Consider the following 23,338-nt stretch of genomic DNA (forward strand, 5'->3'; position numbering starts at 1 on the left):
ACTGAATTGTTGAAACATAATATAAATTACTTAGAATGTGGACTAAAGAAACTAGAAAGATTTTGGTTAAATTAATTTTTAAAAAGGGAGCTCAAACTTCTGTGTGGGAAGAAATACAGCCTACCTACAGACTCGCTCTTCTTAGTATGGCTTTGAAAATGAGACGATTACACAAAAGGCACAGTTCTGTTAGGATAAAACTTTCAGGAGACGTGCAGTCTCACGATTAGATAGTGAATACTGGTTTTAGGCAGCCTACAAAATCCTAGAAATTTTTTTTTTTTTAAACTAGAAAATATCTTAAAGTAGAAAGCCTACTATACAATCACCAAGGCGTGGCGGTAAATCATGAGGTAAGCACGCCGAACAAGAGAGAAAGACCTCACCACACAGAGTCGCCCCACTCGGGCGTAAATGGCCTGCGCGCTGTTCTCGGCCTCCAGGGCCTTCTCGGTAAAAAAGAAATACACTTTGTTGTCATCTCGGTCTTCATTGTCAGGAATCATGTACGAACCTACAAATTTTGGCTCTACAGATATAAAAAAAAAAAAAAAAGTAGAAGAAAAGTAAAATAGTTATCACCACAAAATGCTAGGTTATTCAATAAATTACCTATCACATGAATGCTTGTTTCAATAAAGTCTTTTCCTTGACATTTTGTATAAACAGTGAAATCATGTAGACATCTCCATTCTCTTTGCAAACCAACAGTTTTGTCTAGAACTAGGAGAGGACATTTTAATTGGAAAATAAGAGTCAAGAAAGGAAAAACCAATTTCAAACAACATACCTTAAAATGCATTCAAAGAACAGATTAGGGGCACGATGGTGATCATCTCCATTAATTTCCTCCCATATATATAAAAAGTCAACATGAATATATGTAAAATATTTGAGTAGAGAAGTTTATCATTTTTTTGAATTCATAGATTATCTACCAGTGCAGCTCATGGAAGACCATTTTAATTTTTAAGGTAGAAAATTTATTTTAAGTCTTTATGTTTGTAGTCTAAGGGATCGGCGTGAACAACCCTTGACTAATATACTATGTCAAATATTTTAATGATAATATGCTGCCAATAATGATTACGTACTCTAAAGCTTAATAAAAAGGCTAAAAATAATAAAAAAATTCATTATTAAATGATATTTTCATCCCTGAATAGACCAGTGTGCCAAAACATAAACATTATTTCTATCAACAAATGGCTAGTGATTTTCCTAGAATTTTATTTGTCTCTAAATACAATGTGATCCCATTAAAATAAGCAAAACAATCAATTCATCCAAAATATACCAACCGACAAGAGAAAACAAAACAACTTATTGGATAAAAGGAGTTTTTTGTTTTGTTTTGTTTTGCTTTTCATATATTTGGTTTGTTTTCTTCACTTAAATCCTGATTTCTAAGTATTGCTATGTGGGTAATTTGGTTTTATAATACAGCCAGTCCATTTTGATCTAAAATGATATATGCATATTATAGATAATATTTTAATTTAGGAATATTACTAAAATTCTGAAATTTGTAAAAACTGTAAAAGACATTTGTATTGTTATTATCAAAATGGCAAATTTCCCCTGAGTTCTAGACTTGTTTTCGATTCTGATTTACATGCTCTTTTCTCTCGAACCCTACCTTTCAACAGGCGCTCGTCGTCATGCTCGGTGCGAATATGGGCCAGTCGCCCCATTGTCCGGAAGATCGCAGCGTCTCTGCCCCAGTAATCACTATAAAGTCCAGCAAACAATTCATTACCTACGTGGAAACATCAGTTCAAAAGAAGTCAGTATTTGTTTCTGGATCTGACAACAATCTATATGCCACAATGACATCAAACATATCCAGGTTTACTGCGTATATGACCTCATGAAATGAATACTATTGTAAGAGCATGGGTACTGTCAGATTGCTAGGGTTGGAATATCGACTGCCACTTACTAGCTGTGTGAACTTGGGCTGGTTGCTTAACCTCTCTGTGCCTCAGTTTCCCCATTTCTAAATAGGAATAGCACTCAAAAGTACTTTAAAGAGTAAAACACTTCAAACAATAGCTGGCATATACTAAGACCTATATGGATACATTTTTTTAAAAGATGTATTTATTTATTTGAGAGAGAGAAAGAGAACATGCGCAAGTGGAGGGGAGGGGCAGAGGGAAAGAAGCTCAAGCAGGCTCCGCGCTGAGTGCAGAGCCCGCGAAGGGCTTGATCTAATGACTCCAAGATCATGACCTGATCTAAAATCAAGAGTCTAACTCTTATCTGACTGCGCCACCTAGGCGCCCCAGACCTATATAAATATTTGACAAGTAATTTGGTTCATTTTATTTTACCAAACTTCTTTTAACCTTTATATCATCAGGGTATTATTATTAATTTTTATATTATTATTACTGGTATTATATGCAAGACAGCTAACTGAAATCCTTCTTGGAACAAGAGATTGCTTCCATTAACATGATTTTAGTATAGGAACCACAAAGTCTGACAAAGTTGTAAATAATCCAATTAGTTGTCATATAATTTGTATGTGGCATAGATGGGAATGATATAATTTATAATTTAATCAGTTAACAGAACGAACGAAGTCACTTATAACATGCGGTGGAGGTCCCAGACTTAAAGTCAGATCAAGGAATCACAAATGTACGCAGGGTTTCAAGAAATGACAATGTGTCCTTGGAAACAGCCAGAAAAACATTAAAACAGCTTATGGGAAGAGGAAAAAAAAAAACAAATAGAAAAATAAAATAAAGGTAAAGGGACCTGCAGAAAGACTGACACCTCTCAAGCATAGGAACTTGGAGTTCTCTTTTGTCAAAGGGACAACAAAAGATAATCAGTGTGCCCATGAGTGGGGCCAGAGGGACTGTCCTAGGCATATGCAGTTTGGGTGTCCTGTCCCTGGCAAAAATCTCTAAAAGAAGCAAATGATAGTAGCAGATCACTAGAAGCACCAGCCTCAATTTAGGGTGGTCAAATTCTCATAATGAATATCATATAACTCTGGTCAGGTTTAAAAAATATAGAGCTGATGACCATACTGAGCTCAATGTATTAATGTTTTCCTGTTAAATACGGAATGTGTCCAAATGGTATTTCAAGTGCTTTAAAGTTTAAGAGAATTCAAATTAATTGTATCTCCAATTTAGTACATTTAACCGAATTAATTTTAGAATTAGAATTATTGAAGGTACAGGTTTAAAAATTTGACCGAGTATATAAACAGAATTTAGGAGAACTTGATTTCAAGTTTATAAATTTTAGTTTTTTAGTGATTTATTTGTTTATTTATTTTAGAGTCACAGAGAGCGAGTGGGGAGAAGGATGGCGGCAGAGGGAGCGGGAGACAATCTCCAGCAGACGCCCCGCTGAGCGCGGAGCCCCAGGCAGGACTTGATCCTATGACCCCGAGATCATGACCTGAGCCGAAATGAAGAGTCAGATGTTCAACCGACTGAGCCACCCAGGTGCCCCTCAGGTTTATAAATTTTATTAGATTTTTAAAATTATTTCAATATTTATAAAGGGTTTTTTCTAAGCTAAGGCCTTTAAAACTTTGAGAAAAACTTGAATAGACTGAGTATGTTTGTATGGCTTAAAATTTGAGAAAGTAATCAAATGTGCGGTCAATAGGACACTTTATATAAAAGAAGTTTATTTTCAACTTGAGTTAACCGATTTACTTTTTAAAAAGTAAAGATAATTGCTTTTGTTATAGCAGATTTAAAAATAGAAAAATGAGATATAAACTGAATTTAAAGGCTTAGGAAAAGCAAGCTTTTAAAAATGTTATAATAATAAACTAATTTTCATTTATACAAAGCAAGTAAAGGTAAACAGCTTTTTTGGTTCACAAAATCCACTAAGGATACTTAAAAAATATATACAGGAAATAGGTAAATAAAATCTAGGTTTCCCACCAAGGAATTCGCTTTTAAACTATACGTGTATGTAATATAAGAAAAACAGGAGAGAAGGGGTAAATATGGCAGAGTATTAACAATTGATGAATCCAGGTAAATGGTATAAAGGTGTAAATTTTACTCCTCTTTCAATTTTTCTTTGGATTTGAAAATTTTCCAGATAACAAGTTAAAAAAAACAGAGCTGTTATTTGTTGAGTTCATCCTGTAACTCAAATGTACACTAAGTGAGAGGTGTGATAAGGAAAGTAACAGAAAATAAAAAAGATGTTTTACCTCTGGACCTAAAATATAATTTGATAGAGAAAAGTTGTATCAGAACTCGTATTTAAGCATGTTGTTTGGTAACAGAAGGGAAAAAAAGCAACATAATTTATATCAAAGTCAGTTACTGTTATATTCCTCAGAAAGTTATATCTCTATGTGGAGAAGGCGATTTTGAGATAAAATGCATTCAGTGGTTAGGGATATGAACCGTTTGTGGGAGGCATTCTGCACTAGTTGTACATGGACAAAAGAGAATCATGTTAAATTCATTAAAAAGGCCTTGGGGAACATCAACTTTATGGCATGAAAGAATGAGATGACCCATAAAAGTGTTCATTGACTATTGGACCACCAGAGCGAGGATTTTTCTGAAATGTTTTTGTTGTTAATTATTAAACTTGATTATATTCCCCATATAAAATATAAAGGCCAATTTGGAAAATTATTCTATTTTTCTAACATGGACTTGGCCGAATGCTTAATGCACAAATGGGTACCAAAAAATAGATTTCTTAAAAATCATGACAGTTTTCTGTTTCTTAAGTTTTTAATATTTGGTTTGACTTAATGTCTTAAAAGAGTTCTAGAACTTCCATATTTGAAAACAGAACTATTATGGGAAAATAATCTTCACATTAGTTCACAACAATTTTACTGCACTTATCCTAATCTGAAAACACTGTATCAAAGTTCCTCTTTTAATCAATTTCACAAACTTAACAAACAAGTACCCTGTGGAGACACTAGATGGCAGCCCTATGATACCGAATAATAACACATCCAAGAGGAGTTATCTGCACAAAGGAAAAGATGATATATTACCAATTTTACCCAATTTCCCTTTCTGTATTCAGATAAAAGAAAATAGTCTGTGAACAATTCAAATAACACAATATGAACTGTTTGACTTAAACTTCAAAGAAAGCACACAGGTGCTAAAAACTCAATGCTGTGTAAACTGAACCAAATGTGTTTCTGTTGGAAATGTTAGATTTTCCTCAGAAGGGAAAGATTCTTCTTTCATTGCTTATTATCAGTGTAAAGAATAAAATAAATTCATAGTAGTAGATAATGGTTATGCTTGGTAAAACGTTTTCCTACGGAAAAAAAACTTCAATGAAAAATCATAAAGTAGAATAAGTCTTTAGGCACGAATATTACATAATAGTAATTAACTGAGCTAACATATTCAGCATCATAATTGATACTACTTACAGCAAATACATAAAGTACATATGTATGATATTTCAATTGAATACTTTAAAATTATAACCGTTTGATATAATTAGGGTATATTTGTGATTCAATACCTTGGTATTTTACGAAGTACAAGAAAATCTGGATAAATCATATTTTCATGGATTAAAAAGAAAAAGGTTTCATATAAATAAAAAACACATTTTAGAGTTTCAATGATAAGAACTATCCAATTTTTCAGATTTGTATGTCTATAAAGACATTTAATAAATGTGTTAGCTTAGCCATAGATTTAACTGGTATCTGATCTATTTCAATATTCTGAATATAAATAACCAACTTGATTTTTATGCCGTATATTACATTTCATTTGTTATAGCACTGAATTCTGATGGTACCTGATGTTATGTTAATTTTAGATGGTCAAGTGTGGTTATAATAAAAAAAACAGCATCTGCAGGGTGTTTTGACAGGTGAGTGTAACTTATTATTGTCATGCTCAACATAGGCTCTCTGTACAGACACAAGAGCAGTGGGAAGAGTTCTGCATTGGAAATCTGTCATACTAAGCCCCCAGCTTGAAATCTGCTATTCAGTATCTCATGGTCTTCATTACTTGTAAAATCACAGAGACCTATATGTAATTTCTTGAGCCTGTCAAGCTTTCATGTTCTCTCTGCCTGGAAACATTCTGCCTAAATTCTGCATCTCCTTTCCTGCTTCACCTCCCATGTACCTGGCTATTGTCCACGTCCTCTACGAAGCCTTCCTTGACTAAACTTTTGTTAGTGTAGTGATTCCTAGTACCACCATAGTCCCCGTGCCTATTTCTATCATACTGCGCATCCTACTATATTAACCGACTGCCTATACGTTTGACATTATGCCTCACTAGAATGTAGGCCTCTTGATGTGTCTTATGTATTCTCTTCTCCCCAATATCTTGCACAGTGTCTGGAATACAGAAAACGCTAATAAGCATTTGTCGAATCCATGAAGAGCACAATGAATTAATTCGTGAATGTATCTAAAAATTCTTTTAGGTGCTTAAATTTAATAAAGCTATGACATGCAATAAAAACTCAGGGCAAGATCCTGATTTTTCAAAATCAGGATAAAATACTAAAAGAAAGAAAAACTATTAAGCATTTATATGAATAAGAGAATTCCTTGAATTTTTGTTCCTTAAAAAAGCCTATATTTAATAATTTTAATTCATGAACACAAGGACTCTATTTTCTTCCAGTATTTGTCTCTTAATAGTTTCAGCCCCAAAAGACTGTGTCTACACTAAACTGCTTATATGAAAGAAAATAAGAATCATTTGGCTCTTGGCAATATAAAAAAACAAATCCACTGTAAATAATTCTACGTTAAAATGCATCATTACAATAGTTTTCTACATAATTCCTTTTTTACAGAACAAACTCTAATTGAAGTTTCAGTTAAACATATTGCATTGCCTTCATGTTTTATGAAACTTATCAACAGCTTTGTTCATGGACTGTATACTTACTAATCAATTTGAGTTTTTAGTCACCACATTGGAAATACGGACTTTAGTTGTTTCTTAAGACAAAATTCATAGTTTTCCATGCTTTTTGGCTTCTTAGGTTTTACTCAAGCATTTCTATTTGTGTTGTAAATGTCTACACATCTAAATAATGTGAAATATATTTGCCTCATGGACAGTACATGGCTAAAGATTGATTTTACTGCTTCAATTTATAACTGAGCTGTATAATTTTGTTAGAAAATCATTCTAATATCAGATGCATTATTTTGTAGAATGATTAGAACAGGCATCCTTGCATATAGAAACAAAATACATGCAAGCGGATGAGGGTGGAGAAGAGTGATCCATATATTCCAACATCCACATCCCACTTTACACTCACACTCTGCTTAGGATGCTAAAAGTAACCAGGCAGAATATATCCTTATAGTAGTTATATGGTTGTTGTTTGGACGTTTTTTTCTTCTGGCCTTATAATTTTTGTTTGTTTTGAGGGATCGTTAAGCAAAATATTCAAAGAGGCCCGTAGACGCTGGTAGTTATAGCCAGAAGCAACAATAAGCATGTGGATAATTGGCATTTTGCCAAATGTGAGAGAGCAAGAGAGTTGGATAAGAAATTACAGACATTTTTTAGGGACAGGAACGTGGCAAAGGAATGACTTTAAGTATAAATTTCTGTACAACTGGGGTGAATTCAAGAAATAAGGCAATACGCTTCATTTGTTACATTTACAGAGGCTGCAGTTATAAAGACATACATTTTATCTTCATTTAGATTTTTCACTTATTTTTCTAATATTTATTAAGTCATATTTTGTGCCAGAACTATTCATTCCTAACTCTCTCCTGGATATACTTAATTTAAAAGGAACATTTATTTTTTAAAAAAATTAATGCTACTAATAGCTTGAAATAATCACTTAAATCTCCTCTGCATATATTCCAGCTCCCTTTCATTCAGTCAACACTGACCTTCAATTTACAGAATATATAATGAGCAGATATATTCACAAAGGTCTTATAATTATGAATAAAAGTACAGGAATAAAATTTCAGTGGCTATAAACTTTTGTAATTTTATTTGCTTAAAAAGGTAACATAGGACCAAAAAGAGGGTAGAAAGAAAATTTCAGTGCCTAAAATATCTTACTCATGGTTATTTGTTGAAATAAAATTTACTAAGTCTTTAAGTTGAGAAGTTCATCCTAAAAATATCCTAACAACAAAGCTAACACTTTGAAAGCAAAGAAAAAGTACGTGACAAATTAGAGTGTGGTTTTCCCCCAAATGCTAACAACATGCATGTGAGCGAACCATAGTCATGACAAGTATGGTAAATATAAAATTACACCTGGAACTACAAATCTGGGTCAGAACGAAATGTTAAAAAAAGAAAAAAAGGCAATAGAATTGAGAAGGCAAAGTATAAGGAAAATCCTGCAGTTACTGAAGGTGTTATAAACTTGTTAAGAATATTGCAATATTAAATCCAACAGAGCTGATGAAAGAGTCAACCAATATTTTCCTTCCTGGCCAAAGGTGCCTGGGTGGCTCATTTAGTTAAGTGTCCAACTCTTGATTTCAGCTCACATCATGATGTCAGGGTCCTGAGATGGAGCCCTGTGTTGGGCTCCCCATTGGGCGTGGAGTTTGCTTGAGATTCTCTCTCCCTTTGCTCACCATCCCCTCTCTTAAATATATATATATATATATATATATATATATATATATATATATATATATATATATATATATTTGTTATTTCCTGAATTTTCATTTGGCTAGTCACCAAACCTAATAATTTGGTAGCAATATAAGTACTACCTTTGGATGAAATAAAAGGTATAGGCAAGTAATACATCAATTTATTTTACTAAATACTCCAGTGTTTCAACAAAGTGTTTTTAAAACCAGGTTGTAATGTCTTACATTCCTCAGATACTTACTTAAGACCATTTTTAATATAAAATTAGTAATCATGGTAGGGGGAAATGTGGCTAAACATGCAGAAATATTGCACCTGCATTACAAATTTATATGCCACCAGGATAAATTATGCTAATATCAAGTGGCATTTGGAGAGCAACCCTAATTAATGTATGATTTCATTTCGACTGATGTGTGAACATTCAGAACATAGCTAAACAAGAAGGTTGTTTTACTCCTTAAATCTTGTTTCACATGGCATCATTGCAAGATACTAACATTTCATTTCTAAATTAGATGATAAATTTAATTAAAACATGTTTGTTAACTTGTCTTTTACCTAGCAAATAATCTTTCTTCATTCAGTTTTTCGGTAATCTTTTTAGTTCACGTGATCTTCAGCCAACTGAATTTAAGTTAACTGAAATGAAAACTGTATCTAAAGTTAAGAAATGATAAGATGTTCTTTGATTTGCCAGCACATTTTTTTTTCCCTTGGGGGCCTTGTTAGCTTTATGAGTATTATTACAAATTCGAGTTTCTTTTCATGAAAGCGCATCTTAAGGTGAACAGGCACTCAACAGGAAGTATGACCCACAATTAACAAACAAAGAAGGATTGTGGTCTCAAGATGGTCATCGTTTTGCTGGAGTCTTGTCCTAACCCATCAGCTGAGTACATGTGTGGCCATAAAATACCACAATAACGCATTCTTTCCCTGTTGGAGTAAGCTACACCGAGCTTGCCAAATTCCACCTCAGGTAGCTCCGTTTTTCCAGCCCAAATTCCTGCTGTTTTTTCAACTGGGTGAATTATTCTTATTTCCTCTCTCTCAGAGTTGCTGGCTCACATAGGTTATCAGGTTTCCGTCTCAGCGGCTACTGGGTATTCTACAATGAGTGAATGATCCTTCAAAGGCACTTTGGGATGAAAGCTAGTGGATAAATGTGAAGAATTATATTTTTATTTCTTCTTTTTGGAGGGATTTATTCCTATAAGGTTTGTGTTTAGTATGGAGGGCTCTTATGATTTGATTTCTCTTCTGAATGCGCGAAACAGCCACCCAGATGGCAAGCACTTCACATTTCAGCACAGTGTAATTTGATTTGGAAGTTCAATGAAACTCACTTGGAAATGTCCCTCCAGTAATATTTCCCCTCTTAAAAAATTCAGTTTTAAGTTCCTGGTTTCATGCATAAATAAACTCCAGGGAGGCTTAGTGGTGAGTGGCAGGGTGACTAAAGGAATTGTTTAAACCATTTAAATGAAATGTTAAAATTAAATGGTGTGCTAATCTTCTTAGGATTTCACTATAGAAGGAGTGTTTACTCTGTAATTTTCCACTTTCAATATCACTTGTTATATTCTTATGAATAATATCCCAAAATTTGTTTTTTGCTTGTTTAGGAATATTGAGTCTATTCGGTGAATATTTATAGGAGGCCTATTCTGTGCAAGATGTACGGTAAAAGAAATGATAAGAAAATCTCTTCCAAACATATTCAAATTTTAAATTTGTGAAGTTACCCCCCAAAAAGCACTAGAAGCATTAGAAAAAATTATCTATCAAATGCATGGATTTTAATGCATACACTGCCATTTCTAACATTTATGGATCTGGCATTCATTCAAAGTGTCCCTCCTAAGATTTTGATTCCTACTGAAGTTTAAACTTAGTCCATCTTATTTTCATATTTAAAGTCTCCCTTCAGGGTGCCTGGGTGGCTCAGTCGTTAAGTGTCTGCCTTCAGCTCGGGTCATGATCTCAGGGTCCTGGGATGGAGCCCCGCATCGGGCCCCCTGCTCGGCGGGAAGCCTGCTTCTCCCTCTCCCACTCCCCCCCTGCTTGTGTTCCCTCTCTCGCTGTGTCTCTGTCAAATAAATAAATAAATTCTTTTAAAATAAATGAATGAATGAATGAAGTCTCCCTTCCTCATAATCTGTTTATCACACACACACACACACACACACACACACACACACACACACACACAAAGTTAGAGGAACACTAGCTATCTTAAAATACTATTTTTCTTTAAAATATTATACTTTTTAAGAATATTACATCTCTTTATGCAAGTTCCGGAAGAACTTAATTACTAAGTGAAATCTCATTTTAGAGCCTTTTCAAATTATGGGGCTGAAGCAAATCAATCTTTCCCTATTAATTAGAGCTATCAGAAGATCTTTGCTCTACAGATATACAGTTGACCCCTTGAACACCAAGGAGTTGGAAGCGCTGACCTTGCAGTTGAAAATTGGAATAAGACCTTGTGACTCCCCAAACACTTAACTACTAATTGACCAGAAGCCTTAATGGATAACCTAACAATTGATTTAACACACAGTTTGCATGTTTTATGTATTATCTACTGTATTCTTAAACTACAAAAAAGAAAATGTTAACAAAATCGGAAGGAAGAAAAGATACATTTACAGTACTGCACTGTATTTATAAAAAAAAAGAATTGCATATTTCTGGACCCATTGAGTTCAAACCTATGTTGTTCAAGGGTCCACTATATATAAAAAGAAGCTTTACTTACATGGACTTAAGTGCCATGACTGCGATGGGGAAGTACAGAGTGGGATGCAAGTCCCCATCAAAGTGAACTGTCTGGATGAGTTCAGGGACTATATAATTTCTAGAATACACAGGAATATCTGTATCAACTCAAAATCAAGCATATGGTATTCTGATTACTCCTCAGTGGGGAGTTTTAAGTGTTAACCCCTTCTTTAGGATAGCAAGTCCCCACATGTTATTTTACACTTTCCCATTTTCTGCCAATAGGAGGACCAAATATTAGCCTATAACTCTTTAAGTGTTACAAATGTGATAATAGAAATCCGTACATCTGTACAATACTTATATCAGAACCTCACAACCCTGAGAAAAAAGGATTCCTCATAGCACCTAGTTAGGCGTCGGGGAGAGCTCTCTTCAACTTTATACTTGGGAACTCATCCATCTGTACCATCACAGTGCTGGAGTACTTTGCCAAGTATGCCATTTTTAAACCCGGAGAATATAAACGAGAAAGAAAAATAACTTCATTGTATCTTAAGTGAGGTACTCGAGTACCTCCTCTAATTAAATGGAGTCAGATGGAAATCTAGATCAGACACGCCAGCTTATTCTATTATTTCAATGTGGACATTTAATGGAATTTTGAACTGGTCCACCTCTATAGTTAACATTCTAGATTAACAGGAGTTTAGAAAAATAACGTTAACTTTCTCAGTTGAGACGGCCTTCTGATGAATTCTACTGACACAGAGAAAGGCACCAAGAAGAGAATATTAAAAGTTTCCCTAAAGTCACAGAGTAATTGAAATACTAGTTCAGTTTCTCTGGCCAGGTTTTTATAAAGTCTTCCTCTAACTGCATTTTTTGAACAATAAACAGCATAATACAAGATGTTTTATATCAGATATTAAGTAACAATTTGTGCTTTCAGAAGGACACACACATACTTCACAGTAGCTGCACTTATCTTAGAGTCAAATTGGTTCAATTTAGCATGACTTGAAATCTAGTATCATTGCTCTCCGCACCGGTAAATAAATGTGACTCGTCTACACCTGTAAAGAAACACCAGAAGGACCTAACCAAAGTTTCAGAACCGATATGGCGACCAACTGATGTCTGTGGCAACAATAATTACCAACTAAGGTGGAGGTGAAGGAGGAGCTGGCATCAGAAGGACATCTGCCCCTTCCTCTTTCGGACCTGTGCAGTTCCAGATGAAACAGGGGGCCCTTGGAAAAAACAAACAAACAAACAAACCAGAAAAGCCATTACGTATTTGCCAACTTTAGTAAGAATCTAATTGCTCAGATAAAATAGACAAAAACCTGACCTTTTGCAAAGCAGGTACTGGAAACAGTGTACCAGTGAGTATCATCAAGTAACGTAGGACCAAACTGGGTTTTGTAAATAAATGTATGGGTTTTCAGGCCCATATGGGTTTTCTCACTCCTCCCAAGAAGTATGCAGGTGATGAAATGAAAGATGTTAGCAGTTTTTTTATCGTGTGAGTGGACAGTACTGGTTATTCTGAGAGGTGTCTGGGAAATATTCCAAAGGAACGAAAACACGCTAAAAAAAGGTTACTAAAAGGGGGGTTTAGTGATAAATACAGAAATGGGCTGTTTTCACAAAGGCCACTAGTGATTTCTTTGGAGGGTCTGCAAAAGAAACTGATAGAATTTTCTATCAATATGGATTTATTTCCAATCACGTTTATTATTCATCACATGTTCTTGTATAGACACTTAATAATTTAGAGAATGATGGCTGCATAAACAATTACTGGAATATAGATGTATAAATAAATGTCACATCATGAGCAATATTTCACACTCGTGTCACATAAATGAGAGCTTGAAAGTATTTCTATGAAAAACTACTACTTCATCGGTTCCTATTGCAAGCACGTAACCACAGAAATTTTCTCTGAATATTCTCAGATTTCAAAATTCTCACTAATATATTTTTATAATTATTATTCATTAAGTGTGCTTAAATGGTTTGGGTAAAAGAAAGTAGTTTGGAAAAGCAGCAATAAGAATCAATACTGAAAATTTTGTAGGAAAACAACAACTACTCTGTAACAGAGTATTGCTGATACTGCCCACTGGTGTCTCTCAATAGCCCTGCCCATCTGTGAACCATGAACCTCAAAACAATCCTAAAGTCTCGAGTAACCTCTGAGAGTTGCAGCCACTTTTCTCAAACTTGAATTTGACTTTCTTAGCCACCCTCCTTACTCCCCATTATGTGTTCTGTCCTGATCTGGCCATTCTTATTTGACATACTTTTCTTTCTCTCTTTGATACTCTAAAATCACCATTCTGATCCTGCTATTCCAAAATCTGACCCCGATAACCCTCCAGTCTTATCCTTGGAATTGAACCACAGCCTAGGAAACAAATGGAGGCTCCTGACCCAGAGGTGGCTAAAAGCCACAAAACTTTTTTGAAGCCCCCAATTTTTTTTTCCTACTTATACACTTCACACAGATCAGTAGAGAACAAGAATACCCATAAATAATTGGAAATAATTGGAGACATTTTTGTGTTCGCTCCTCAGAGATGACAAATTTGCAATGACATGAGAAAAAAAAGTTTGTTCAAATGAGACAGAATTATTGGTCTCCCCAACTAATACCTGTGAAGGGTCTGCATCTCAATTTGGAAAACTGACCCACAGCATTATGAGAAGGGGAAAGTGACCAAGTGTGTGAATGTAATACTTGTTTGACCCTTTAGTCACTGCCACTTTAGAGATTACTTGAAAAAAGCTGGTAGGACATACATTTTATATTTGTTCTAATCCAGCCAAATGTCCAAATATTTGGTCATAGGAAGCTGTTAAAGAGATACACTGAACTGCTCTCCTAAATCAAGACTTTCTACAGCTTCAAACTTCTGATACTCAACTTTTTATCACGAATGACAGATAAAGGTGATTTACCTAAGGGGTAAAATTAGATACCTTCAACACTAAAATTGAAACTGCAAGTGAAAAACAAGGGTGTTGCTTATTTATTTGAATCAGTGCAATATATTAAGTTTAAACTGTCAAGTAGATGAAACAGAAAATGCAAACTAAGAATTTTAAGATCAAGAGAATCTCAGACTTCGAAGGACTGTAGTTAGAAGAAGAGAATGAAGTCACAATTTCTTAGAAAGTCACAGGTTTTCAAAAGTATAAATCATAATCTAGTTTCCAGAGGCTGTTGATTGGTGAATTTCAGCACAGGTCTGAGGTATAAATTATCTGACATATGAGTCTCTTCAACTTTCAAGAGAAGTTGATTGAATGAACAGAATCCTATATTCAAAAAGACACCTATGACCCTAACATTTTGAAAACAATAAAGTGGAGCCCAGAATCAGGTGAAATTTTGAGTTAATGTATGAAGCCCAATTCTGTGTAGTAGGTACATCTAGCCGAGTCTGTAAAAGGACATCCTCTTTTACAAAACCTCAAATTTAACCCTGAGAATAAATGAGTGCCAGACATTCAAATATTCTGAGATCTATGCCTCCTGTCCAGACTCACATGTACCTTGACTGAACCCCTTCACTATTATGCAGAAGACTCCAAATATCTATCTCATTTATTTGATTAATGGCTAAAGCTACCTTGACAGAGACATTTTAAAATAATAAAAGAGTTAAACTTTTTGCCTGCTTTTTACATCACTGTTAAAAATCCTTATTTTTGAATAAAGGAATAAAGGACACACTAGCATATTAATTTTTAAAAATGCATGTGTTGGGGCACCTGGGTGGCTCAGTCAGTTAAGCGTGTGCCTTTGGCTCAGGTTATGATCCTAGGGTCCTGGGATCGGGCCCCCCCCCCGTCAGGCCCGGAGCCTGCTTCTCCTCCTCCCTCTGCTGTTCCCCCAGCTTGTGCTGTCAAATAAATAAATAACATCTTTAAAAAAATAAAATAAAAATGCATGTGTTCTTCAGTTTCTAATTGTGTAGCCCACTACTGAATAAAGAGAAAAAAAAAGATAAACTACTAAAACACCCCTGCTTTAGAGAAGCACCATTATCTTCATGCACAAAGAGAAGAAAGGTCCCTATCTTTAGAGGAGATAGTCATTTCATCCATAGCACTTGGTTAATAATACTCCAGGATTCAAATAATACAAAGAAAAAAAAAAAGACAATGACCAATTGGATTATAGAGTGTGGTACTTCTTAAATTTGACAACTACTGGAATGTGTATTTTGAAGACTATAATATTTATAACAAAATAATGAAGAGGTGTTTTGAACCCTTGAAAGTTCTGGAAGTGCTCTCACAGACTGGGTGCCGGCGGTTATGAGCTACTTGCAGCTTTCTGAAGATTTTTTTTTTTTTTTTTTTAGATTTTATTTATTTATTTGACAGAGAGAGAGACAGCAAGAGAGGGAACACAAGCAGGGGGAGTGGGAGAGGGAGAAGCAGGCTTCCTGCTGATCAGGAAGCTCAATGCGGGGCTCAATCCCAGGACCCCGGGACCATGACCTGAGCCGGAGGCAGACGCTTAACAACTGGGCCACCCAGGCGCCCCTTTCTGAAGATCTCTTACTTGGGCTCATCTATGTGTTCAGGATAATAATGCCCATACAATATTAAAAATTCAGCAGGGACTCTAGCACCCCAGGAATCCTGATCTGACCTCTTTGTCTGCCCTAGAATCTCCTCCTTGCCCTTTTGGTGTCCTAGCAAGCATCATATGAATCCCTCTTCCATATCATTTACTTTTCTGTGTTATAATTGTCTGTTTGACTCTCCTTCCTACTAGTTTTGTAGGGTTTTCTCAAGGAAACTGCCCATGTGATGTTAATCTCTGATCCCCTCTAACAAATAAAGTACCTGGCACATAATAAATGCACAACTGTGTGTGATGTTTGAAAAAATACTACCTTTCTAGAAACAATTTTTTTTTCTTTTTGCCTTTGCTTATTTTCCTTTGTATCTAAAAGAACTCACAGACTGCTGTAGACAAGTGTGCTGATTTGAAACTAGACAATATATATAAATCGTGCATGCTGAGGGCTGCTCATAAAGCAACATCATGGTCTTATTGTTTTTCTATATTTTGATCGCCATTGGCTTTAGTAAAACTATTACACTGTTAAAACAACTACAGGAAGAACAGATGTTAATTTCCCGAGCTATTTAATGAAGATAATATATTTTTATATATACTATTACAATTTATAAGGGATTCTTACCAGGATTAATACATTAAGGGTTAGGATAAATTGAATACTCCCTGTCATTTATTAAAAATAAAATCAAATACTGAAGAATGATAGCGGTGTTTGTTTTTATCCCCAATGACCTTATTAATGATAATATGTAATCTGAAGTAATACAGAGGTGTGACATGGAGGTACAATCATTTATTAGTATTTCTCCATATGACTGATTTTTTTTTAAATGAGTGTAAGATATTCTTTTGATACTGTGGTGTATGATCATGAAATTTCAATACTGAGCTAAGAGTAAAGACTGAGTTCCTAATTCTTATCAAACAACTAACTTGACAGCAGTTTTTAATAATTTACCTGATCTTTCGTTTCATAATTTTAGAGCAAAGGCTTTCTTTACCCTGTTAAAGCTACATATGAAAGAAAGACACATTGGTTCGATTCATCTTAATTCCTCAGGACTCAATATATTATTTTTGCAACTTCATACAGCAGAGATGTGGAAATTGTTGAGAAGAGGTACAAAGAAAAATTTTATCTTAGACTGGGTAATACTGATAACGGAAAACAGGCAAATTCCAAACGTCTGTTGCTTTGTTCTGCACAGATCAAGCTGACTTCAAAATTAACTATAAATTCAAGAATGACATTTCTCACATTGAGAGTTCATTGTGATATAAAATGCAGTGTTTAATTTAGTGCACAATCCAATAAAATACTAAAAAGCGAGTAATAGCCTTTTCTTCCATGAAGTGGAATTCAGCCACCAAACCAACCAGAAAACTGGAGGCATGATGACATATTGTCAATGACCCCAAAGCAATTGCGCTTATGGTTCAATATGTAATGTTGGTGTTTAACCTTATTGAGAATGTTGGTCAGTACTTACACTGGCTTTCCATTATCTGTGTTTTAACGGCTGGAATTTCTGTCTGGGTAATGTGGCCTAAATTTACAAGACATCACTAGCATTAGCAGTGTGGGTTACACTTTTGGTTTCAGTGTGGTATGAGCAAGGTTTTCAATAGGCTCCCCTGTGCTTGAGAGAAAGCAGGACATGTAGTTTGCCAATGTGCTCTTCAGAAAAAAAGTTTAAAGAATAAATGGTAAATCTTTCCAGGAGAATTTTCCCCTTCAGGCCTTGAAGGGAGTGCTCGGAACCCAGCAAGACTGCTGTAAGCTATTTTCAATAGGTGTGAGTTACTGCATATCAGGTGTCAAATGGGATGCCAATTAAATGAAATGAGAGTTTCCCAGTAATAAGTCAGTGTGGTGAACTATTTTCCCTTTAGTGTCAATGGCAAATTCTGAAAAGATGTCAGAAAAAAACTAGAGGACAAAAACAAATAATCCCCTATTTTATTAACTATTTCTAATGGCTAGAGAAAAAGTCATAAAATACGCAAGGCACGTAAACATGTAGCTGTCAAAAATGAACAATAAAGATACAATTTTGGTAAGTCAGTGTCTAGAATAACCATATCATGCACCTTAGTTCTTTACATAATAGCTGTCTAATAACCTGTAGCAAATTAATTCTGAAAGTGACTCACTACACTTTTTCCTTTCTTCTGCCAATCAAAAACAGGTATTAAATAATATTTGAAACATTGCCCAAACACTGAATAAACTAGCAGAAAAAATACAAAACAGGAGTGAAATTTTAAGTAAACATTTTGACCCTAATAGTTTTGCATTTTAATTTTTTTTACATTTGTAATTTCTAAAACATGTCATATTTGTATAATTCTTTAAAATGTAGGAACTACTCTAGCATATACTGTTTCACCTTCAAAATAAGCCTATGAGGTAAAATAGGGTCAATAATACTGTTCACAAATATTATTTTCCTTTTATAGGTGAGAAATCAGAGGCAGGGTGAGGCTTAGCAAGTCTCAAAGAGTGTCTTCGAACTTCTGGTTCCATGTTCATTTTACAGACAGTATTATCCATCCTACTTACCACTGTAGATGGAGAGGGGATATATGTTTGTGCTGCTGGGCATGGCTGAGTGTCTTTTCTGAGGTAATTAAGGTATAGTCAGGGTTTGAAAATGTGTATTAAGATTTTTTTAAAGAAGAAAATATTTATCATTTAGTTATCTATTTATTAAATTATATGTTCAAATGTTTTATTTCCTTTAACATTACTGAAATAGCTCGCAGATGCTAAACATTTTTTTTAAAAGCATATATAATACATCTACAGTAAAATTCTAACTCAGTTGTCTTGTGCTGAATTTGTAAATAAATATTCGCTTAAACTGATACTTGTGGGCCAATAATCTTTCCCCCGCTTTCGTGTTTCCTTTGATTACTTCACGGTTACATTCTCCTCACCCTCATCTTATGCCAATAGTCTCTTAAATTCCACACCATTAGCTCTGTCTACCAGAAACGTATGTCTGGCGTACTAAGAGTACCGGAAACAAATACTCTTCAAACTTTAATTATTATATTGTCCTGAAGCCTGCTTTTATTAGAAAACAACATCATCCTCGCTGCCTACCTCTTCCTCACCACCCTCTCAAATATAATCGTGTCACTCTCTCTCTCTCTCTCTGGTGCTTCCTCACTGTTATGAAGTCTAAACTCTAAAATGGCAATTCAGGATCTTCACAGTCCTGTCTTGGGCTTTCTCCCTCCTGACTCCCACCATCCAATCAAAACTCCAGCGGCACAAGCTGGTTGACTTTCTTTAAAAGTTGTATGCCTGATAATGCCCACTGCTCTTCCATTATACTTTCCCTTTGGGAAAAGGGAATTCAATTCTTCCTTATCTCTACAGCAGAAACCCCTATGTGATGAGGAAATGATGTTGAAAATTGACTTTGCTGATATTCTGGGAGACTTTTCAAAGTGAAACTTCTCCCATAGGCTGTGCCATTATCTCTTGTAACATTATTTCCATCGCATTGTGAGTAGGTACATACAGGTAATTCAACAAGCATTTATGAAGCCTACTACATTCCAGGCATTCAATCAATACTGAATTTAGGAAACATGATGCATGCTACTCCTTTGGCACCCCATAAAAATTAAGCAAAGCATCCTAGCTAATTGTAAATTTCACAAATAGCAAAGCCAAAATGAACAGTTGACTACAACTAATATGCTAGCTAAATTTTTTCATGAAACAATATATTAACTATACTTCGATGGCAGAAATAAAGTCTCTGATGTTATTTAATAAACCAGGAAGAAGAAGAAGGAGGAGAATGAAAACAGAAATAGGAATAAGACTTGAAATAAGAGTCAAAATGTTTTCACAAAGAGAGCTAATCCAAAGTGGAGATAAGAAAGCCTCTGATTTGATCTATGGCTCAGGTCCCATAACCTCTTTCAACCCCAATTTCAACACTTGTGAAAAAGAAGAAATAATATTTCTCTGTTGCTCTCTCCTATGAGTGTTGTGAGAAGAAGAAATATTAAAAAAAAAATTCAAGAATTAGAAAATTTGAATGTGACCTAACTATATAGGAAGCTAAAACAGACCTCTTACAAATCCAAGGGTTTGCAACCAGATATTTTATGTCAAACGCAATAGTGCATAATGCTGATTTCATTCTGTATTATTTTGTTTTTGTTTTGCAGTTAACTTTAAAACCTTATTCTATATGATGAGAAGCCATAAGTGTAAGAATACACACTAATATGGATAGTATTTCAAAGAACTGTGGATAAATGATGGATTATTCAATAAATGGTGTTTGGACAACTGGAGTGCCATATGGAAAAAAATAAAGTTTGATTACTACCTCATGTCCCATAGCCCTGTAGCCAATTTCCAGCTTGATCAACAATTTAAACATAAGAAATAGTATTATACAAGGAATAAAGACGTAAAAACTTTGTATGTAAACTTGGCCTTTTAAAACAAGACACAGAATCTAGGAGACATAAAAGAAAGATTGACAAATAATACAGCTTAATGATTTTGAGAAAAAAATCTTACATGGGAAAAACCATAAACATTTTTTCACTCAAAAAAAAAAGGCTTTCTTCTTTCCTTATTATATAATGAACTCACACAAATCAATAAAGATCACAAAACAAATTTAAAAAATTGTCCGGGCCCATAAAAGTTCAAAATGGTCTTAGCATATTCCTTTTATTCTAAGAAGCAAAGAAGCTATGAAAACTATTAGAGTTACATCACAAAGACTTAGAAGACGTATGTGAGCTTGAAGAGGTACCTACAGGACAAAGATGACACAATCTATTTATCAATAAGGAGAAGAATTGCAACAGACTGAAATAAGCCTAAGAAAATAGAGAGATGGCTGCTGAAGTATTTGCTGGACATACCCTATAAAGGCCACATTAGAAAATGTCATATTATAATTAAATATCTAGTTCTGAAATTAAGAAATTTGGCACTTTAATTATGTGAAAAATGAGCAGAGCCAGTCTTCCAATAATTATAGCATTGGTTATAATTTGATTCATTTACCTTATGATCATCTGTGTTTGATTTTGGAAAAGTCAAATTTAGTGCGATAGAAAAATCTATCACAGGGGCGCCTGGGTGGCTCAGTCATTAAGCGTCTGCCTTCAGCTCAGGTCACGATCCCAGGGTGCTGGGATCGAGTCCTGCATTGGGCTCCCTGCTCCACAGGAAGCCTGTCTCTCTCTCTCTCCCCCGGCCCCTGCTTGTGTTCCCTCTTTTGCTGTCTCTCTGTCAAATAAATAAATAAAATCTTTTAAACAATAAAATAAAATAGAATAAAATAAAATAAAATAGAAAAAGAAAATCTATCACAATATGTCTGGTCAATCCCTGCCTGGGCTACCCAGTTAATCTGGTGCTAAATTTACAATGGATATTGAAACTGAAACATCACTGTGTAATAAATTATTAAGTAGCTTACTTAGAATCTCTGTACATCAACAAATTATATAATACTCAAAGCAGGTCTACATGTAAAAATGCTGGAAAAAAAACAGAGTTTTGCTCTAATGGGCATCATGATCTAGATTTCATAATTTTAGCTGCTTAAATAAAATGCCAAGAATGCTAGTGAATGTACCTGCGAGTGGCTACTTCTTGAGCAATTACGAACGTCTATCCTATATAGATATTTTAGAGCAAATCTAGTAGAAAAAAAATAGTGGTAGTAAGTATTTGTTCAGTATAAGCAGGGTTTAATTTCTGATATTCTCTATACACTGTATAGTAAAATAACTGGTACAGCATAAATGAGCAATTAAGCTGTGTCTGTTTCTTAGATAAAAATACATGGTACCTATATGATAATTCATATATATGTATATATAACAATCTACATATATGACAACAAAAGCATTTATATGTCAATATGTGAAATATAAAATATTAATATGAAATACTCTGTTAACTTAATGTTTATATTAACATCAAAATTATAAATAGGAAAATGCTAAAAATTATCATGAATAAAATTTCATGCATATTTTTAAAAAAATTTAACTGAAAGATGCTGGTCATCATTTAGACATTTACACGTGGAAAGAAAAGATCCATCTTGACTCAAGTTAGCTTTTAGATCTGGACTTCTCGACTGTTTTTCCTGTCCACCTTCTCCGGGTCTGACTACTCTCACTGTTATTCTGACCACACACAATGAAGCAAGAATCAAAATTCTTTTTTGAGGACAAAGATGCTTTTTATAAAACTATGAATATCTATTTTTCATGGGGAGGAAGTCATAGCCCCTTTTTAGTCTACAGCCAGCCTTTGGAGCAATTCCTCATTTCTGAATCCCTGTTGCCTTTCACTTAGACACATTTGAAAACTCTTCAATCTTCTGAGTGTTCCCACTGCTGACTGAGTCAAACATGATCACAAAGGATCACAGTCCCGTGTGGAGAAGAAAGAAAAGAACTGCTGGTAAAGGAGAAATCAATTCACCATCTGCACAGTCAGAACGGGGCAGCTGCAAGGGAAGGGACGCTTTCTCTAACAGCTGATTTGTCATTCAGTCCTGCCTGGACCCATACAGCTCTTGCAGTTACCAGTGTCGACAAAGGGAATTCTGGAAAATAGGGCTAATGGGTAGTCTTTTCATGATTATCGGAGTCTAGGTTAAAAGATTCCTGTTTTTCTTTTTCCCCTTGGGGACAGAGGAAATATCCATGTGCGGAATTGTATCTTCATTATGGTCTTCTTATATATTTAGAGGCGAGTATTCCAAAATCATTTTCAAAGCTAATAACCGTTAAACCTTTTCTGATTTTATGATGCCCAGGCTACAGCCTAACTTGCTCTATACTTGAAATGGGAAAAACTACTCCAGGTTTTCCCAGTTGTGAGAATGTATGTTTCTATCCTTCTTCCTGCATCTCATCCATCCCTTTATCAAACCACAAAAATCAGCTTATTACACAAACATAAAAGGGAGGTGAGCATATCCTTGGCATGTTTCTTGCTTTTAATGATTACTGTGGAGGCTCATGCCTGTAGAGAGAGAGAGAATAGAAATATAATCAAATTAAAACAGACAACCAGCATATTTCACTGGGATCACATCATCAGCGATAAGAGAATTGAGAACAAACACAGTATCTAACGTACACTCTCCATGACTCACTTTCACGGGGGTCTTTCAACGTGCACTTTGTTACTCTGCACAGCTCTGTGCAAGCTGCTGCAAAGGTAAATAGCAGTTCATTCCTGCTGAGCCCTTAAGACACAAAACACTTTACCTAAACATTCTCCTTCATGGCTTATTACAAATCTTTAAGATAGGTATTTAAATGTATAGTGATCCTTTAAAGAACATCACAAAATGGGAACTATGTC

General features: G+C 34.8%; 1 protein-coding gene across 1 annotated transcript in view; it reads right to left on the minus strand.

Annotated features, from left to right (window-relative positions):
* The window catches only part of SEMA3E (semaphorin 3E), a 237,114-nt gene that overhangs the window by 38,265 nt on the left and 175,511 nt on the right, over positions 1-23,338 (minus strand). The window contains exons 5-7 of the mRNA XM_028119036.1: positions 12,505-12,598; positions 1,640-1,759; positions 387-529 (exon numbers count right to left, since the gene is read on the minus strand). Coding sequence (XP_027974837.1) covers positions 387-529; positions 1,640-1,759; positions 12,505-12,598 — 357 coding nt within the window. The remainder of the gene's footprint in view (positions 1-386; positions 530-1,639; positions 1,760-12,504; positions 12,599-23,338) is intronic.

Source organism: Eumetopias jubatus, unplaced genomic scaffold (assembly GCF_037043125.1).
Source record: "Eumetopias jubatus isolate StellerSeaLion01/CBP00866 unplaced genomic scaffold, mEumJub1_p1.0 scaffold_14, whole genome shotgun sequence".
In the NCBI taxonomy this organism is placed as follows: Eukaryota; Metazoa; Chordata; class Mammalia; order Carnivora; family Otariidae; genus Eumetopias; species Eumetopias jubatus.